The 18,701-nt window shown below is 38.4% G+C and overlaps 1 protein-coding gene across 1 annotated transcript in view; it reads left to right on the forward strand.

The window, feature by feature from the left end:
• Positions 1 to 9,337, forward strand: part of vps8 (VPS8 subunit of CORVET complex) — a 63,210-nt gene extending 53,873 nt beyond the window's left edge. Inside the window, exons 41-45 of the mRNA XM_053332946.1 lie at positions 1,241 to 1,410; positions 3,796 to 3,964; positions 5,717 to 5,770; positions 7,431 to 7,511; positions 8,462 to 9,337. Of these exons, the coding sequence (XP_053188921.1) occupies positions 1,241 to 1,410; positions 3,796 to 3,964; positions 5,717 to 5,770; positions 7,431 to 7,511; positions 8,462 to 8,587 (600 nt within the window). The 3' untranslated portion in view covers positions 8,588 to 9,337. The remainder of the gene's footprint in view (positions 1 to 1,240; positions 1,411 to 3,795; positions 3,965 to 5,716; positions 5,771 to 7,430; positions 7,512 to 8,461) is intronic.
• The last annotated feature ends 9,364 nt before the right edge of the window (positions 9,338 to 18,701 follow it).

Genomic DNA, 18,701 nt, shown 5'->3' on the forward strand with positions numbered 1-18,701 from the left:
GGGCGAAAAAGCTTTTGATAACTTTTCATCTCCAATGTCTCAAGATGACTCTGTGTGAATTTGAAGTGGATGGGATGAAATCCCTAGGACTAGTTCGTTAAAATATGTGGCCTTGAAATCATCAAAAAACTCAACACAATTGAGCATTTTTCCAAGATGGCCGACTTCCTGTTGGACTTAGTGTATGGGTCCAAATGGTGTTTTTGTGCGTCTGGAGATGATACATAAACCTACCGAATTTCATTCTTCTATGTCAATCGGGAAGGCTGAGGTTCAATTTTGAAATATTCAAGGGGGCGCTATTGAGCCGTTTAGTCACGTCCATCCCATTGAAGTATATAGGATGTTAAATGACCCCACTCCAGACGTGTGTGTTGAGTTTCGTTACCGTGGAGGCATCCTTTGCTCCAGAAAACTGTAACTAACCCTAACCCTCGCCCATTTATGCAAACCATAAAAAATTTCGGGGCACGTTCAGGGGGGAAAAAAGGGCGTCGTGCAAGAAGAAAAAGATGATGAAGAATAATCCGGACAGATACAATAGGGCTTCGCGCTGGTCAGCGCTCGGGCCCTAATAATAATTTCTACGATTACAATAGGGCCTTCGCACTGTATAGCGCTTGGGCCCTAATAATCCGGACAAAAACAATAGGGCTTCGCGCTGGTCAGCGCTCGGGCCCTAATAATAATCCGGACAGATACAATAGGGCTTCGCGCTGGTCAGCGCTCGGGCCCTAATAATAATCTTGACAGATACAATAGGGCTTCGCGCTGGTCAGCGCTCGGGCCCTAATAAAATAACATAAATAGTTCAATATTGTGCATGTGTTTGGGGGGGGGTGGTTGGTCCGCCCAGGGCGCAAAACTAGCCAGGACCGCCTCTGTGGCTGTGTTTCACCCAGTGCCAGCCTACAGTAGCTGCGCTGGAACAACAGACAACCCTGGCAACCCGCAATTCAGGCTGCTAATTGGCTGGTACAATGTACACAGAACGTCATTGTCGAACCCGTCAACAATTTTTAAAAATATTAATTCAGACAAAAACATTTTTTTTATGGAAAAGCAATACTTTCATTCTGTACCCCTCAAAACGCCCCGTGGGTGTATTATTTAAAAAAAATATATAGCTTTTAATAAATATTCTACATATTCAACCTTTAATAATATTGATTACTTTTCTCTTTTGGTCAATCAATATAGTTGTAATTCACATGATGTAATGCTGTCTTTTGTGTTTTAGACTTTACTTGAAACAACCACCAATCTGTTGAACCATGATCTCCACTGGTCCCTGGCTCACCTGCGTGCTGCTGTGACAAGAGGACTCCACCCACGACAAGACTACTGTAACATCTGCCTCCAGCAGTACAAGAGGAGGCAGGACTCAGCTGATGAGATCATTGTGTTCAGGTAACACACACAAAGAATGTTTCAACATTTCCTGCTAACTTCCTGTCACATTGAATAGTGAAGAGTGTGGAAGAGTGTTTAATGGTCAATTTAAAAAATGAAAGAGGGAATGTTATGATGTATTCTGTTTACTCTTTTGGCACATGTGCAGTTAGTGCACTTGTAATGTGAACAGTTTAAAAATGTGTGTTTTCAAGATTCAAGATTCCTTTTATTGTCATTTATTGAACTTGGCTCTGTTAAAAACACAAATAAAATACATTGAACACACATACACTCACCGGATGAACAGTACAAGTGCTAGAGTTAGATGGACAAATGCAAATTACCTGAACATTATTATTATCCTTATTACTTTTATTTTTATTATTTATTTATTATCGTGTTACTTATCTGTGCATTATCAATTACTTTAACCTTTATTTATGCCCCCCTTTTATGCTGATTTTTTTGATGCTACAAACTATATAACTGAATAAATAATGTAAATCATTTCTGGACATTGCACATGTAAAGAGGTGAGAGAAATGTGAACATGCATTTAAGTAATAGTTGACATTTGCATAACAGCTGCCAGTACAAATATCAACACAAATCAACAAAACAATAAAATGATGCAATCCCTAAGACCTCCCAGGAATAACTCAACTGCGATGTCAGAATTTAAAACAGTTGACCAAAAAACCATAGAGGAAACAGTGCAGCATCTAAAACCATCAACATGCTGTCTTGACACAATGCCATCAGATTTTTTAAAAACTATTGTGAACTCTGTCCAAACAGATTTGCGACAAGTAATAAATAGCTCACTTAAATCAGGTGTTTCCTAAACTCCTAAAAGTAGCTGCCATTAAGCCACTCTCAAAAAAGAGATGGATGCTTCCATGTTAACCAACTACAGACCTATCTCAAATCTTCCTTTTATAGCCAAGATCATTGAGAAAGTGGTTTTTAATCAACTCAGCAATTTCTTGAACTCAAGTGGCCTTTCTGACAAATTTCAATCAGGCTTCCGACCTCACCACAGGACAGAAACAGCTCTTATTAGAGTGTTAAATGACATAAGATTGAACACTGACTCAGGCAAGGTGTCAGTTCTGGTCCTGTTGGATCTCAGTGCTGCGTTTGACACTGTGGATCACAGTATACTGTGGGCAGGACTCAGCGGAACAGTCCTAGACTGGTTCAGGTCCTACTTGGAGTTATTTTGTGACCATTGGAAATTATGAATCTGATCGAGTGGCTATGACATGTGGAGTTCCTCAGGGGTCAGTTCTTGGACCCCTTCTGTTCAGTCTATATATGCTGCCCTTGGGTCAAATTCTGCAGAACTCTAATGTAGACTATCACAGTTATGCAGATGACACACAGATATACCTGGCACTGTCCCCAGATGACTACAGTCCAATACAGTCATTGTGTCACTGTTTAGAGCAAGTAACTAATTGGATGAACCAAAATTTTCTTCAATTAAATCAGGACAAAACTGAGGTCATTGTTTTTGGCAATAAAGAGAAGAGGATTGCTGTCAGTAAACATCTCGAGTCACTCTCTCTAAAAACTAGGGACCAAGTCCGAAACCTTGGCGTGCTGATAGACTCAGATTTGACCTTCAGCAGTCATATCATATCAATCACCAAAACAGCCTTCTATAAGCTTAAGAACATATCCAGAGTGAAGGGTTTTATGTCTCAAACAGACCAGGAGAAGTTGATTCATGCTTTCATCTCAAGTAGACTCGACTACTGTAACGGTCTTCTGACTGGACTCCCACAAAAAAGCATTAAACAGCTGCAGCTCATTCAGAACGCTGCAGCTCGAGTTTTAACCAGAACAAAGAGATCAGAGCACATTACTCCAGTTCTAAAGTCTTTACACTGGCTCCCAGTCAGCTATAGAATAGATTTTAAAGTTATGCTGCTGGTCTACAAATCACTGAATGGTTTAGGTCCAGAATACATAAATGACATGTTAGTAGAATATAAACCCAGTAGAGCTCTGAGATCTACTGACTCAGGTCAGATAGTTGAGCCCAGAGTTCAAACTAAACATGATGAAGCAGCTTTTAGCTGTTTTGCTGCACACAACTGGAACAAACTACCAGTTTTTATTATGGGGGTGGGGTTAATTGTATGTTTTAATGTTTCTCAAATTACATGTTTTTCTGTTTTATGTAAAGCACATTGAGTTGCCATTGTGTATGAAATGCGCTATATAAATAAAACTGCCTTGCCTTACATCCACAGGTTTCTAAATAACAATTAAATGGCTCAACACTTGCATCTCTAATTTAACACAATTTATCTCTATAAAAAGCATTATTTGACTGGTATTAATGTGTGTGTGTGTGTGTGTGTGTGTGTGTGTGTGTGTGTGTGTTGTCAGCTGTGGACACCCATACCACTTCCAGTGCCTGCAGCAGAAGGATTATGGGTGGGGTCTTGCTCCAGAGCTGCAGCAGAGGTGGAGCTGCTACAAGTGTTCTTCTAGCCAGGGAGGAAGAGGAGGAGCCACCACCAAACCTAAGAGAGGCTGCAGCACATCTCTGGCACAGGTTTGTGTGTTTGTGTGTTAAAGATTCAGACAGAAGCAGCCACTAGAGATAATGTAGTCAGAATCTGGTAAATGTATGAAAGGATGGAAGTTGATGGCACAGAGGAATAAGGTACATCAGGTATTAGACATATACACAATTCTTGTTTTTATGTAATGATATCTAAAAACATAGTTCCATTAACAAATTCCATCTTGTGTATATGTTTTCTAGACATACAAAGCAGTGTAAGAACCATAAACAAACATGATCTCATAGTCATCCATAGAACAGAGGAAAACAAAGACAAGTCCAGGTTCTCTCTCTTTATTTTCACTCTCTTCTGACAGAGTCCTTTCTTCTGATGGAGGATATAGAAAAATGTATAATCTTGTGAACAAATGAACAATTTAAAATCTGTGGTAAGAACCAAAGGGTTGATAGCATACAATACTTGATCTCAGAGGTCATACAAAGTTAACCCAATTTTTAACTGAAAAAGTCAACCTTTCTATCATATAAATACTATTCATTCCCTCAACCCAGACTTCCATCTAAGGTGCCTCTGTCTTCAGCCACTTCCTAGTAATGGCTTTTTCTATGAGCAACCAACATGATCCTGGACAAGTATTTGTCTCTTGAATTTGTCATTCTTCCGTTCCCTTTTCCCAGGTATAATATGTCTAATGGAAATGGAAATTCCACTCTCAAAATGTTCTCCATACAATCCTGCCACTAAGGTTTAATAGAGGGACATTCCCAAAAAACATGGAACTGTGGCTTCATATACACAATTCTTAGCAGTAGAATTAATTCCTTGTGTTGTTTTTTCCTTTTTATTGCTGAAATGTGACACTGTGTGAGTGTAACGCAAACAACATCAAGATAAAACAATTAAAGTGAACATTTTTAATTGTATTTATTTCATATAATGAATTATAATATAATTGTCTCACAGTGGCACAAGAGCTTAACAAGGCAACAAATAACATTCATTCATCATGAGTCTGCCAAAGCCCAGCCAACCTGAGGCTTAGATCATAAAAGGAAATAAGATAGCTAATCATTTCATAATAATCTCAGCCCAGGCCCAGGCCAATGCTGTGTTTTTCCCACATTAGAAAAATGTATTAATTATTAATAATATTAATAGTTATACCATGTCTAACATAATATGAAGTAATGTCCTGGCTTTATCTCACTATGCATTGAACACATCTAACTCACCATTCATACTATGAGAAATGTTTTTCTAATGTGATTTTTAAAGCCGCTTAAAGGCTTCAGTCTTTTATGCTACAGACACATTCCTCTGTCCAGTATTTTAATATCACTTTTCGTCAACAGAGAAAAAAAGATAGAATCAGCACTACATCTTTTTCATCTCTATTCATATAATTGCTTGTCTTCCTCATTGAGCACAATTTAGGAGAGAAAGTTTCAGAAATGAAAGGCAGTAATTCATTTTAGTGTCAACAACATTCACATCACAGTAGAAATTTAGTGTAGTTGTAGTTATGATATGCTGTAATCAGTTACTGTATGTGTTACAGCAGTTATGTCTGAAATAGTGTTGATGTGGTCACACAAACAGCTTTAAGTGATTAAAGATGGATCATAGTGGGGTAGGCTGATATGGAGAGGGTTTACACAAATCTGTAAAAGTTTGTAAAATGCCACATGTGTGACAGCAGAATCATTTAGTTACTGTTACAGTCCAGTCTTCAGAATGTCCTGACACAACATTCACCTCTCTGTTTGTCTCTGTTTTAGACTTGTGTTACATCAGTGCATCATGATGCAGGAGCTGAGGCTCACAGGAAAAAGGTAACTATCTTTGGCTCCGCTGGAGATTTTTATCAAAGCATACTTCCACTTTTCACTTATATAATATAATTCCAATTTCTTTCTTTCCTGGAAGTGAGAATTATTAAACAATGGACACACCCACGGCCTGAAATTCATTTTTTTTAAATAGGGGGGAATTCCCGCCTTAAACGCTTCATATAGGGGGGGTTTTACTTTGTTGGCTATATGCAGTACCTTGTCCTATTCTTACCGCAGATTGTATTTTGTCACTTTCCTTCAATTTAAGGTATTCTCTGAACTATATTATAGTTATTTAGTATACACTTTAGTAGTTTTATTCTCTGAACTACAGTCACCTGCAACTTCATTAGGAACACGTGCAATATAATTCAATCCAATACAACAGCTCTGCTATAAATTCTGCTTTTTTTGTTGAAGTTTATACATATATTAGGAACACCATTCAATATAATGCACCCTAATACATTACAATCACTCAATAATGAACATAAAGCAGAATTTTTACCTTCTTGTCAAAAAATGAATGAACTTCAAAAATGTAGAATTTATAGCAGAGCTGCTGTATTGGATTCTATTAGATTGCACAGGTTAAACCAGTGAGTCTATCTTATATAGTTAACTTATTCGCTGAACTATATTTATAGTAATTACAAGTTATATAGTATTATACAGTTAAGTACTTATATTCAGCTTCTGTAGCATCACGTTTTTGTTGAATGCCTATCTCTCTCTCTCTTCAGGTCTGCTGAATGAGAAACATCTGAGTGACTTAAAATGGACGTTTTGTAACATCAGCTGATAAAACGCGCAGCACCGCAGCATTTTACACATTATGCCGCTAATATCACTGTGTTCATATACTCTGAGCCGGTTAGCCTGAAACTTGTTACTATAGTAACGTCACAGTTACCTGTTTGAGGATTAACATTGTTAATGTTGACATCACATGGCGCTGTTTGCATTAGTTTTTTCGGACTCCGCTGTTTTTTTCTGAGCAGGTTCTGCTCTGTTCTGTAGATTTATGTTTTAACCAGCGGTCTGTGTTTGTTTCCTTAAACTTAATATCACTGTTAGCTTCTCTGTGTTATGCTAGCGGGAGGTACAGAGAGCTACAGGTGTGTTCAGGGTCGAAGTCAGACAGTCGGACACATAGACTGTATATAAGTATTTCTTATATTGACACAGCGGTTCCGACCAGTCGTCCTGCAGTAAGCACCGCTACAGACGTTGGTTGAACATTAATGTACATCGCTGTAAATATGTGTAGGAATTTCCCGCATTATAAGTGTTGGATTTGCGGGAATCAATTAAATTGTGCGCAATACCCGCAATCCCGCGCTGAAATTCAGGCCCTGAAACCCATAAAAAAGAAAATGAAAATATGATCTGGATTTAGAATGGATTGACTTATTTGCCACAGTACATAAAGTGTGATATTATCTTGAGTCCAGTATGACTTTTATCAATAACCAAATATGAGTCTGATATAAAGAACAGTGCTGCTGTATTTTAGTTCAGATGTTTTCCACCAAAGGAGACCCTGCTGCCATTACATTTCTGTTATTGTATCACATGTTCTCATGCTCTGTTCATTGTTAGTTGCACTTTTAGTACTCAGCTTAATATTTGTACTCTGACTGCATTTCCTCTGGTCCAGGTGTTTGTTGAGGCAACATTAGACCTTCAGCAGGAGCAGTCCTGGAATCAGCTGCGCTGTTTATACAGAGGCCCATCCAGGGTATGCACACTGTGTCTGAGAACTTTACTCAATGTTCTGCCCTGTTCTTTGATAAGAGGGTGAGGTGTATCACTATGTTTGACTTCTTGTGGCAAACTAAGGATGCTCCAGTGTAACCACATATGTCAGTCACACACTGGTGGAACTGTGCTTGAGGCTCAACTCTTTCTGTCTGAGTCTGTGTAAGGAGGGACGTGTTGGTGATACACCTCAATCTGTTATCAAAGAACCAGGGTTTACATTTAGTAAGCTAAAGTTCTTTTTCTAACTCTTGTGTTTCACTATTGGAGAAATGGAACTCTGCCATAGACCACATTGATCAGGACAGGTTAGCAATAATCCATGTGTTCAGAGAAATGGCCTCCATGGCAACGAGTCGCCTACATGGGGACTGGCTCAGGACACAAACAGCTGATCATGCACATGAAGTACAATGTGTTTACATTTCTTCCTCCACTGAGGGGAATGCAGGCACATCAACCAAAGTACAACACACATATGTAATTCAGGTTTAAGTAGCAGGACACATATGCAATAAATAACAAATATTAAAACAACAGCTGACATACAGTACCAGTCAAATGGGATATGGGAAGATGTTTCTAATCTTTTGACTGGTTGATATTGGCCTGGAAGCTGCATAATCACCTGCAGCATATCTCCTTATGAACTATTACATTATATGACATGACATATACTTATATAAACACCAAGAACCAGAGTCATAGCCTGGAAACCTGAATGTAGTAGTAGTCTAATAACTAAGAATCAGCTTTACATGATCCTTTTCTATAAGCCACCACAGCATCCAATAGTGTCTGCCTTCCTGTCACTCTGCTGCACTTACCTCAGTACTTCCTGTAATGATTTAAATGTGTGAGTGTCTATATTTTGAAGGGAGACAACTCACTTTTTCTAATAGTTTCTAACTATGACTCTCTTTCTTCCAGCTGTCCATCCTTTCAGAGCTGTCCCACAGTCACAGCAATGACAAGACAGGACTTCTAATCACAGCTCAACCAGGCACAGAAAGTTCTTTACTGAAACTCTCTCCTCCACCTCTGTTAGAAGAGTAGGATGACTGACATGAGTCAAGTAGGGTTGGTTAAAGACTGGACATTCTGTTGTTTTTTTTTAAATGATTTCCTGCACTACTCTAACAATCCAACATCGGTATGGATTATCATTTTCTGCTTTTATGTTATGAGACATTTGATGCTTTATCATTTTTGTCAAATGTTTAAAACAAAATGCTTTAGTTCTGTTCATAACTCTGAATGTAACTTTAATTTTCTCCAATGTTTTTTCACTACATCTGATTAAATCATGTTGCTTTTGTTTGCGTCATGGTGGGACTGGGATGACTAAAGGTGGATCCTGACAGAAGTGGAAAGAATGCTGAAAGATTTGGGAAAGGGAAATGTGATAAGACCTGGAAGTGATGCTGAATGTTTGTTTACAGCAGGAAAGAGGACATTATACTTCTGTCTCTTATTTTAGAGCAAAACTATGAAACATTGATCCTTCTTATGAAATAGTTATACTTTGAAAATATCACAATATGCTTGTCTCAGCCTCTAGCTGACTGTGATAAATCAGCTTTGTTGACTAAATTCAGTATGTGTGAGATGTATCTTATGTTGGAATTGTATTAATTATTATGGTATTCATTATTGTATTAATGAAGTTTATGATTTGGCTGTGCCACTCATTGCAAAAATAATTGGATAAATGATCTTGTGATTTTTTTCCTCCAATCTAAAAATTAGGAGAAAAGTCAACTTTGAAGTAAATGAATCTCACAATAACTTCATTATATTACTACATTACTGTGGATTGGACATGGGTGGAGTGTAGAAGGATCAATGATCAGGACAGGTTTTAGAAAATGTTTCAGCATGTTTCAAAACCCTTCTTATTTCTCCAGTTTCCCCCCAAAAAACAGTGTAAAATAGTGTTTTCTAACCAGATTCAACGCAAAATCACCAAAAACAGTAATTCTAGAAGAACTTCCATAGATAGATAAATGTAAGTTTATTCTTCATATTTGTCTTTTTTTTATTGTTCCTGTGTGAAAAACTGTTCTGGGCACTTCTTTAAAGAAAATCCACATCTCTTGTGTAAATGATAAAAAAACGGGGGTGTCAAAAAGTGAAACAGAGACCCATTCTCTTCATATTTTTACTGTTTTCAGTCTATGATATAAAAACTGCTCTGAGAGCTTCTTATAAGAAAACAGCTTTCCACTTCTGTTGTGGAAAATGTTCTCATCAGATCCTCCCAAAATAATCAATAGCAGGTATGAAACTGCATGCTAATCATACATGTCATACATCAATAAAATATCTTCCAGAATAGCAAAGAGGTTAAATAAATATTATCAAACATAACAGACTAGTGTGGGTGTTCTAACAGGTACTTAACTGATATGATAAGGTATACTTCAAATATAATTGATCATTGTAAAAATTAATTAATTTTTTAAATAGTTTTTGGTAACATTCAATGCGCAAAAGTATTCCATAAGCCCTTTATTTTTAAAACCGTTAAAGCGTTTGGTTTGAATCCCAAATGTATCACATGGTTACACTTAATGTACATAAAGCCTGTAGCACAAGTAAAGGTCGGCATCTAAAAATACATAGAGGAACCAGACAGAGATCCACTATCTGGCCTTCACCATGTACACGAAGCAGTGACAACCACTCTAAAGGAGTAACAACCACTTAACACTACACAAATGTACACAACATCACCTGAAATGAACCTAAATGCATATCAATGACCATGGAATAACATGTTCAAGTAGAATCAGAGTAAAATTGGATACAATGTATGAAATGACTTATCGGCCATTAGAAGACAAAATGAAAAATGAACTCAATAGGTGAAAGATGATACCAGCTTCTATTTTTTGTCGAGTAGGTAAAATTACAATATTATCCTTCCACAGTTTCTCTTCCTGTTTCAAACATACAACAAAATATTAAAGAAATGCACTATTAAGAACAACATGGACACTAATAACAGCATTCAACAAAAATGGATAACTGAAATAAGAGGTCAGCTAGATTAGGTACTCTTGATGACTCTGACCACATCTGGCCTGAGAGGTGTCTGATTAAAAAGAAAGTAAAAGTGTTTGCAAAACAATATTTTACAAAAGGTTCCTTGATATTTTTTCTATTTTCTTTTTCTGTTTTTAAAAACTACAAAACACAATTACAAGGAAATGAAAATATACTGACATTTTGTCACTCCATCAAATTATGAATGAATTGTATGGAAGCATGGAAAGTCAGTGATTTCACTTCCTTACATAGCCTGTAGGGGGAGTGCTTGGCCTGTGCCTCAGTCATAAATACACTGACTCAAGTGCTGAACAGTTTTTCACTGAAATATTGTCTTCCTCTTTTTAGAGGTGTAACATATTCTAAAACTGTGTCCAAACAAGACCAAAGCCAGTAGACCAAGTTGAATGTAACAATCCACATGCTTGGAGAAGTCTTCATATTCATGTAGAGCCCAGCACACCCAGTATGCATGTTGATGATGTTAGGTACTTAGGTGAGGTTGATGACCCTGACCACATCCTGTCTTTAGGGATTTCCGATTCAACCCAAAATGTATCAGCTGGCTGGTCTGGGAGGGAGTGCCTGAGTAAAAGAAAAAAGCTCTTTCAACCTAAAAACATATAATATTTTTACATGTTAATATGAAATGATTAATCCACATAAATCCTGTCTGAATCTGGATACTTGGTGGATCGAGATGATCATCATTGTCACTGTCAATTCCTGGGCAGACAATTTGGCTCAAGATTCATTAATGGGGGGAAATTGCAAAGGCATACTGATAGTGCAACATGCTTTATAATTGCTGTTTATCACATTTTTTGGGGTTAAAACTTTTGCTTTGTTTTCAGCAATATATATTATATCCTCTGATAAGCTTCCCTTTAATCCTAGGAACTCAAGTGTGTACAGTGTTTGTACCTGGGCAGAGAGCATACTGTCAGCATGCTGGGGAAATATGATAGGTGCTTTTTTGCTTGAGACTGTCTCAGATCTGCTTTGTCTGTCTTTCTGTTACTCCAATCACATTAAATGTTACTGTAAGAATTGCTTTTTTTCATGAAATACAGTGACAGTAGTTACATGATAACTTTAGGATTTGATAGTTCTAGTCCACAATCATTAAGTCTGTTCCAAGCTGTTTATTTCTGCTCTGAAGAGGCTTGAGCATAGCCCATCCTTCATGTAAGTCTTACAGAGACACTCTGGCTATTTTAGACTACTCTCCAGGCAATGTTTGAGTGAGAATTAGGAAGAATCTACTCCTTCCACCCTAACCTTTCATCAGTTGTCATCCTTCATCCTCCCTCCTCCCATGGATAAACTGGAGTTAATAGAACTATACTTTAACTTAAGGCTGACATACAGAGACCATTTTTAAATTTTGAACACAAAACACAGGATTGTACTCGGCTTGTAACCCCTAAAACAAATCCTGAAGAACAATGGACTGTTCATCAAAATACATTTTTACAGTTTAGCAGAGACTATTCAGTTCATAAGGGCGGAGCCCCAATGATTTGCATGGCTAAAGGTGAATGTATAGCCGCGTTTCCACTGCAGGAGTTCCTGGTAAAAGGAGGGGGTAGGAACTTCTAGAGGGACTGTCCTCTCACTCTGCCCTCTCAGTGGCCGTGTCTCCACTGCAGAGTAGGACCCCTCGATCGCCACGTAATCGTTGTGCGATTACAAAAAAAAGAAAGGAAGGGGATTGCATGTACAGAAAGAAGATATCTTACTAATTCTAGCCAGTCTTGACCCAGAGGACAGAAATCCAAAAAAGAAGAAGACTGAACAGACCAGCATACTTTGCAAGGGGCCCAATTTTATTGGTTTGCTTATTAATATGCCAAATTAAAGCCATTTGGTATATGCACAGTGGAGCTATTGATGGGTTCTCAAGAAGGATAATATTGTTGAATCCATACAGTACCAGCAGTGGCCCGAAAGTTATAGGAGGTTGTTACCTTGGGACAGTAGGGGAACTACAGTGGGGCAAAAAAGTATTTAGTCATCCACCAATTGTGCAAGTTCTCCCACTTAAAAAGATGAGAGAGGCTTGTAATTTTCATCATAGGTATACCTCAACTATGAGAGACAGAATGGGGGGAAAGAATCCAGGAAATCACATTGTAGGATTTTAAATGAATTAATTGGTAAATTCCTTGGTAAAATAAGTATTTGGTCACCTACAAACAAGCAAGATTTCTGGCTCTCACAGACCTGTAACTTCTTCTTTAAGAGGCTCCTTTGTCCTCCACTCGTTACCTGTATTAATGGAACCAGGCTGTCTGAACTCGTTATTAGTATAAAAGACACCTGGGGGGCGGCTGTGGCTCAGGAGGTAGAGCGGTCGTCCTTCAATTGGAAGATTGGTGGTTCGATTCCCGGCTCCTCCAGTCCACATGTCGATGTGTCCTTGGGCAAGACACTTAACCCCTAATTGCTCCCGTTGCTGTGCCAACGGTGTATGAATGTGTATGAATGGTTAGATTCCCTCTGATGAGCAGGTTGGCACCCTGCGTGGTAGCCCCTGCCATCAGTGTATGAATGTGTGTGAAAGGGTGAATGACTTGTCATGTAAAGCGCTTTGAGTGGTCACACAGACTAGAAAGGCGCTATATAAGTACAGTCCATTTACCATTTACCATTTACCATTTACACCTGTCCACAACCTCAAACAGTCACACTCCAAACTCCACTATGGCCAAGACCAAAGAGCTGTCAAAGGACACCAGAAACAAAATTGTAGACCTGCACCAGGCTGGGAACCCTGAATCTGCAATAGGTAAGCAGCTTGGTGTGAAGAAATCAACTGTGGGAGCAATTATTAGAAAATGGATCTGGGGCTCCATGCAAGATCTCACCCTGTGGGGTCAAAATGATCATAGAATGGTGAGCAAAAATCCCAGAACCACACGGGGGGACCTAGTGAATGACCTGCAGAGAGCTGGGACCAAAGTAACAAAGGCTACCATCAGTAACACACTACGCCGCCAGGGACTCAAATCCTGCAGTGCCAGACATGTCCCCCTGCTTAAGCCAGTACATGTCCAGGCCCGTCTGAAGTTTGCTAGAGAGCATTTGGATGATCCAGAAGAGGATTGGGAGAATGTCATATGGTCAGATGAAACCAAAATGGAACTTTTTGGTAAAAACTCAACTTGTCGTGTTTGGAGGAGAAAGAATGCTGAGTTACATCCAAAGAACACCATACCTATTGTGAAGCATGGGGGTGGAAACATCATGCTTTGGGGCTGTTTTCCTGCAAAGGGACCAGGACGACTGATCCGTGTAAAGGAAAGAATGAATGGGGCCATGTATCGTGAGATTTTGAGTAAAAACCTCCTTCCATCAGCAAGGGCATTGAAGATGAAACGTGGATGGGTCTTTCAGCATGACAATGATCCCAAACACACCACCCGGGCAAGGAAGGAGTGGCTTCGTAAGAAGCATTTCAAGGTCCTGGAGTGGCCTAGCCAGTCTCCAGATCTCAACCCCATAGAAAATCTTTGGAGGGAGTTGAAAGTCCGTGTTGCCCAGCGACAGCCCCAAAACATCACTGCTCTGGAGTAGATCTGCATGGAGGAATGGGCCAAAATACCAGCAACAGTGTGTGAAAACCTTGTGAACAGACTTACAGAAAATGTTTGACCTCTGTCATTGCGAACAAAGGGTATATAACAAAGTATTGAGATTAACTTTTGTTATTGACCAAATACTTATATACCACCATAATTTGCAAATAAATTCTTTAAAAATCAGACAGTGATTTTCTGGATTTTTTTTCTCATTTTGTCTCTCATAGTTAAGGTATACCTATGATGAAAATTCCAGGCCTCTCATCTTTAGTGGGAGAACTTGCACAATTGGTGGCTGACTAAATACTTTTTGCCCCACTGCATGTGGATATGCCTGTATTCTGAGGACAGAAAACAGCCCTATATGTGATATGCAACAACGTCTACGTCACAATGATGGTGATAGAAAGATACATTGATGGCAAAAGCACAAGCTATCAAAGAATACAGAGCTGGTGGAGTGTGTGGACTTTTGGCTCGAATATCTTCACAGACTTAAAGATGAAGTTGAATTTAATGGGGTTTTTCTTGGAGAAGAACATTATCTTATTCTATGTCCTTGGTTTGATAAATATAAATGGCACCAATAAACAGTGTATGTTGGATACATTTCTAGCCTTGCCTACCTTACCCTACAGACCTAGGATTAGACTTTGGTAAAGGCTGATTTATGCTAAATCTAGTAGGCAATGTACGGTCATGTCATTGCAAATCACTACGGAGCAGTTGAACGGTTACAAAACTTGGGAAGCTGTAGAGCCTCTGTATGAACTCTCTGTAAGCTACCAGAGTCGTCTCTACAATTGCGTCATATTGTCTTATCCGGACTAAGCCTGCTGGATTTAGCATATAATCATGCTTAAATAACTTGACTGTGCAACATAGAAACCACTTGTTTTCACATATTGATGTCTCCAGCTAACTGGTTCAATTATTGCCAAATGTTGTTTCCAGTAGCTAAATAAGCAGCTAATCACAATGTCAAAACTTGTTTAACCTGTTTGTAAGTATATCTGCCAATCAAGGCATTAACCTCTGTGTTAACAGGTTTTTTCACCTTTGCAGGGTGAATTGGATTTGACCAGTCCTGGAGTCCTGGAACAGCCACCTGATTCATCCCCATGGCCGACCAGATGTCATCCCTGAATGATATGGCATGGATAACTACTGACACTGTGTCAGGTGCCTAAAGAAGATCATACCAGCTGTGAAGGTGAGTGCCAAGCAATCTAAGTATAACTGTCTGCTAACATTAACCCTGCAGTTATTATTGTAGCCATGATGATGAAGGTGGCTTAACTGTAAGGAAGTCATAATTTACCTTAATTTTAACCAAGTGTTCATTTTAACCCAAACTATGATGTAAACCTAAGCAAGTTGTTTTTGTGCCTAAACCGTTGCTCACTCTCATCAGTTTCCATTTCTAGTGAAGTGATCATACTATTACTGCTTGTTTACATACAGTAGCAGATATATACCAGTGGAGCCCCACAATATAAATATAGACTTGGTAATGTGCAATACATCCCTGTTAAAGTAAGTTTACACAAATGTAATGTGATCAAGCAGTAGTATACAATACAACGTTAATCATGTCTAAGTCATCATTCTAAGGTATCCCCCTGGCAACAGTTTACCTACATAACTTCATAATTATATGTATACAACAATTGCTATTTGAGTACCATCTACTGAGCAGCGATACTGTAAGTAATGCTAAGTTACAGGTCATTAGGTTACAGGTGGTTACAGTTAAATGGAAAGGATATGGTGTAAATACATGTTGATTAGTGATATATCAGGCATTTGTGGCCTTTGGTGGTCTTTTAATAAGCTTATAACAAGGAAGTAACATACTGTGTCACAATGATGATTATCTCACCTTGCTAACTTATTTGGTCTGTTTAGATTATGACATTTATATTCTGTTAATCAAAATGACTATGAAAAAGAGAGTGTATTTTCATGGTTGTGAGGGAATGATTCCTGTTTTTTTGTGATCTCTGATCTTTTCTGTATCACCAACATAAGACACAAGGATTATCCACACTATTTGCTGAGTAAAAAACAAATAAGCCAACAGAAAATATACAATATTTTCCTTGAGTACATTTTCAAAAGTGGAACAAGCACGCAACGCCTGAAGAGCCTCACATGTGATCAGAATATCATGGATGACACCTTTTGGCTATGGGCCTTCCTCAGATCAGGAATAGTATTAACAGTAGGTCACTTGTATATAAGACGATGAAGGCAACACAGGCATACAGCAGACCAGCCAAAACAAGTCAACCATGTTATTCTTATAAAATGTGAATCTTAACAGACAGTGTGTATCAACATTTTCCACTTTTAAACTGATTAGTATTGAGCAGCCAACTGGAGCCCAGACGTGTTGCCCTTTTTTACTTGAGTCAGGGTACTTGGTTACTTTCTACCTCTTGTATTAAAGATGTTGGAGATTGCTGCTGATGCAAACATTGACTGGATTTCAACTGCTCCTCTGACACGAAATACACTGGACCAGCCAGTGAAAGATCAATTACTAAATAAACTATGATACATCATATAAACTATCCAACAGCTCATGAGGTTAACTATGTTAACCCTTACATACTGTTCATACTCTACTCCATCACAGTATGTTAAGAAACAATCAATAGTGGATCTGACTGATCAATAAATGTGATTAAACCTTGATTCATGTTTCAGAGAGCAGAGAGAGTGTATTTTTTAGCTTTTACACCACTCATTTATGAGATATACAGCTGTCACATGTGAAAATTAGTCAAATTTGAGCATTTCTATATTAAATTATTACTACTTTAAGGATCTGAATACTTCTTTCAGCACTGAAAGCAGCATGTTGCTGCACACTGTCTTCCTCTCTCTTCTGAAACATGACTTTTCTTATAGGCTACTAGTTTCTGCTTGCTGTTTCTTTTCTTTATCTTACTGTTTTCATGAGGGTTGTCAGTCAATCAATCAATCAATCAATCAATCATTATTTATATAGCGCCAAATCACAACAAAAGTAATCAAAAGTAATCTCAAGTACACATAGAGCAGATCTATACTGTACTAAAACTCCCCTTAACAGGAAGAAACCTCAGACAGAACCAGGCTCTAAGTGGGCAGCCATCTGCCAGGTCAGACTCTCCCCACGCTCCTGCTCGGTGCCTCAGGTCAGCTGATCTGCTGCTCCTGGAGGTACCGAGGTCAAAGCGAAAGCTCAGAGGGGATAGGGCATTTTCTGTAGCTGCTCCTAAATTATGGAACGAGCTTCCTTTAAATATTAGACAAGCGTCCTCACTGTCCGTTTTTAAAACTCGTCTTAAACCCATTTTTTTTTCCTTGGCTTTCAACCGAGCATGAGACTCTGCTCCTGTTTTAGTGTTTTATGGATTCATGGTTTGTTTGTTTTAATTATTGTTTTATTGTTTTTAATTTGTTTTAAAAACAATAAACAATTATCTTAGTATTTATTTCCTGTTAATTGTTTTACATTTCCTGTGTTGTTTTTATGTATTTATGTACAGCACTTTGTTTCAGCTGTGGTTGTTTTAAAGTGCTATATAAATAAAGTTGAGTTCAGTTGAGTTGAGTTGAGACTGGTTGGGGTTAGGCGAAAATGTGATTAGAAACCTGCTTGTTTCAGTGGGACAACAAAAAAGGAGAGTTTCACAGTTAATATATTCCACTTAATGTCAATTCTTTCTGTGATAACTCTCTGTCATTGGTATTTGTTGTATTGAATGTGAGGTTATTTGAGAAAAACAAAATTAGGGAGTGTTTCAATTTAGACCTTCATTGTCCCACAGAGTACAGACATTCATGGTAATTTTCATCTTTTTAACCAAGACACGTTTGGACTGTGAAGTGCAGGAATAACAACATGTGCTGTCCATTTCTACAGTGGGTGCTAATTAATTGGTGAAGCGTGATACTGCTGAGACTATGTTTGGGTCTGTTCATGTGGACTATATTTTGGAGGTGAGGTCTAATTATCCTCAACTCTAATCTGATCAGGTGTCTCTGATTGTGTGTCTTTAATTTGAAAATGCATACTGAATGTCATGCTGGATCAGGTCCAACATGTTAGACCTGTGAAGACTACAATGATAGACAGTTTATTATTTTAGACACTGTTCTAAATTGACCAAACGTGTAATCTTTGCTTGTAATCTTTTTTTTTTTTTTAAGTATATTTTTTGGGCTTTTTGCCTTTAATGGACAGGTTAGTATAGATAGACAGGAAACAGGAGGCAGAGAGAGGGGAATGACACGCAGGATAGGACCGCTCGGTGCGGGATTCGAACCGGGGTCGCCTGCAGTGAGGACAACAGCCTCAACACGCGCCCCTCCCACTGAGCTAAACTCCGCCACTTGCTTGTAATCTTTATTTTATATATGATTTAAAGCCCATGTAAATTAAGAATAAATATGTGTTCTGAGTTACATACCACAGAAAAGTGTATTAACCACCTTGCCAAATTTGAATGATTAAAAAATTTGCCAAATATATGAAATTAGGC

The sequence above is a fragment of the Scomber japonicus genome, chromosome 14 (genome assembly GCF_027409825.1).
Source record: "Scomber japonicus isolate fScoJap1 chromosome 14, fScoJap1.pri, whole genome shotgun sequence".
Taxonomy (NCBI): Eukaryota; Metazoa; Chordata; class Actinopteri; order Scombriformes; family Scombridae; genus Scomber; species Scomber japonicus.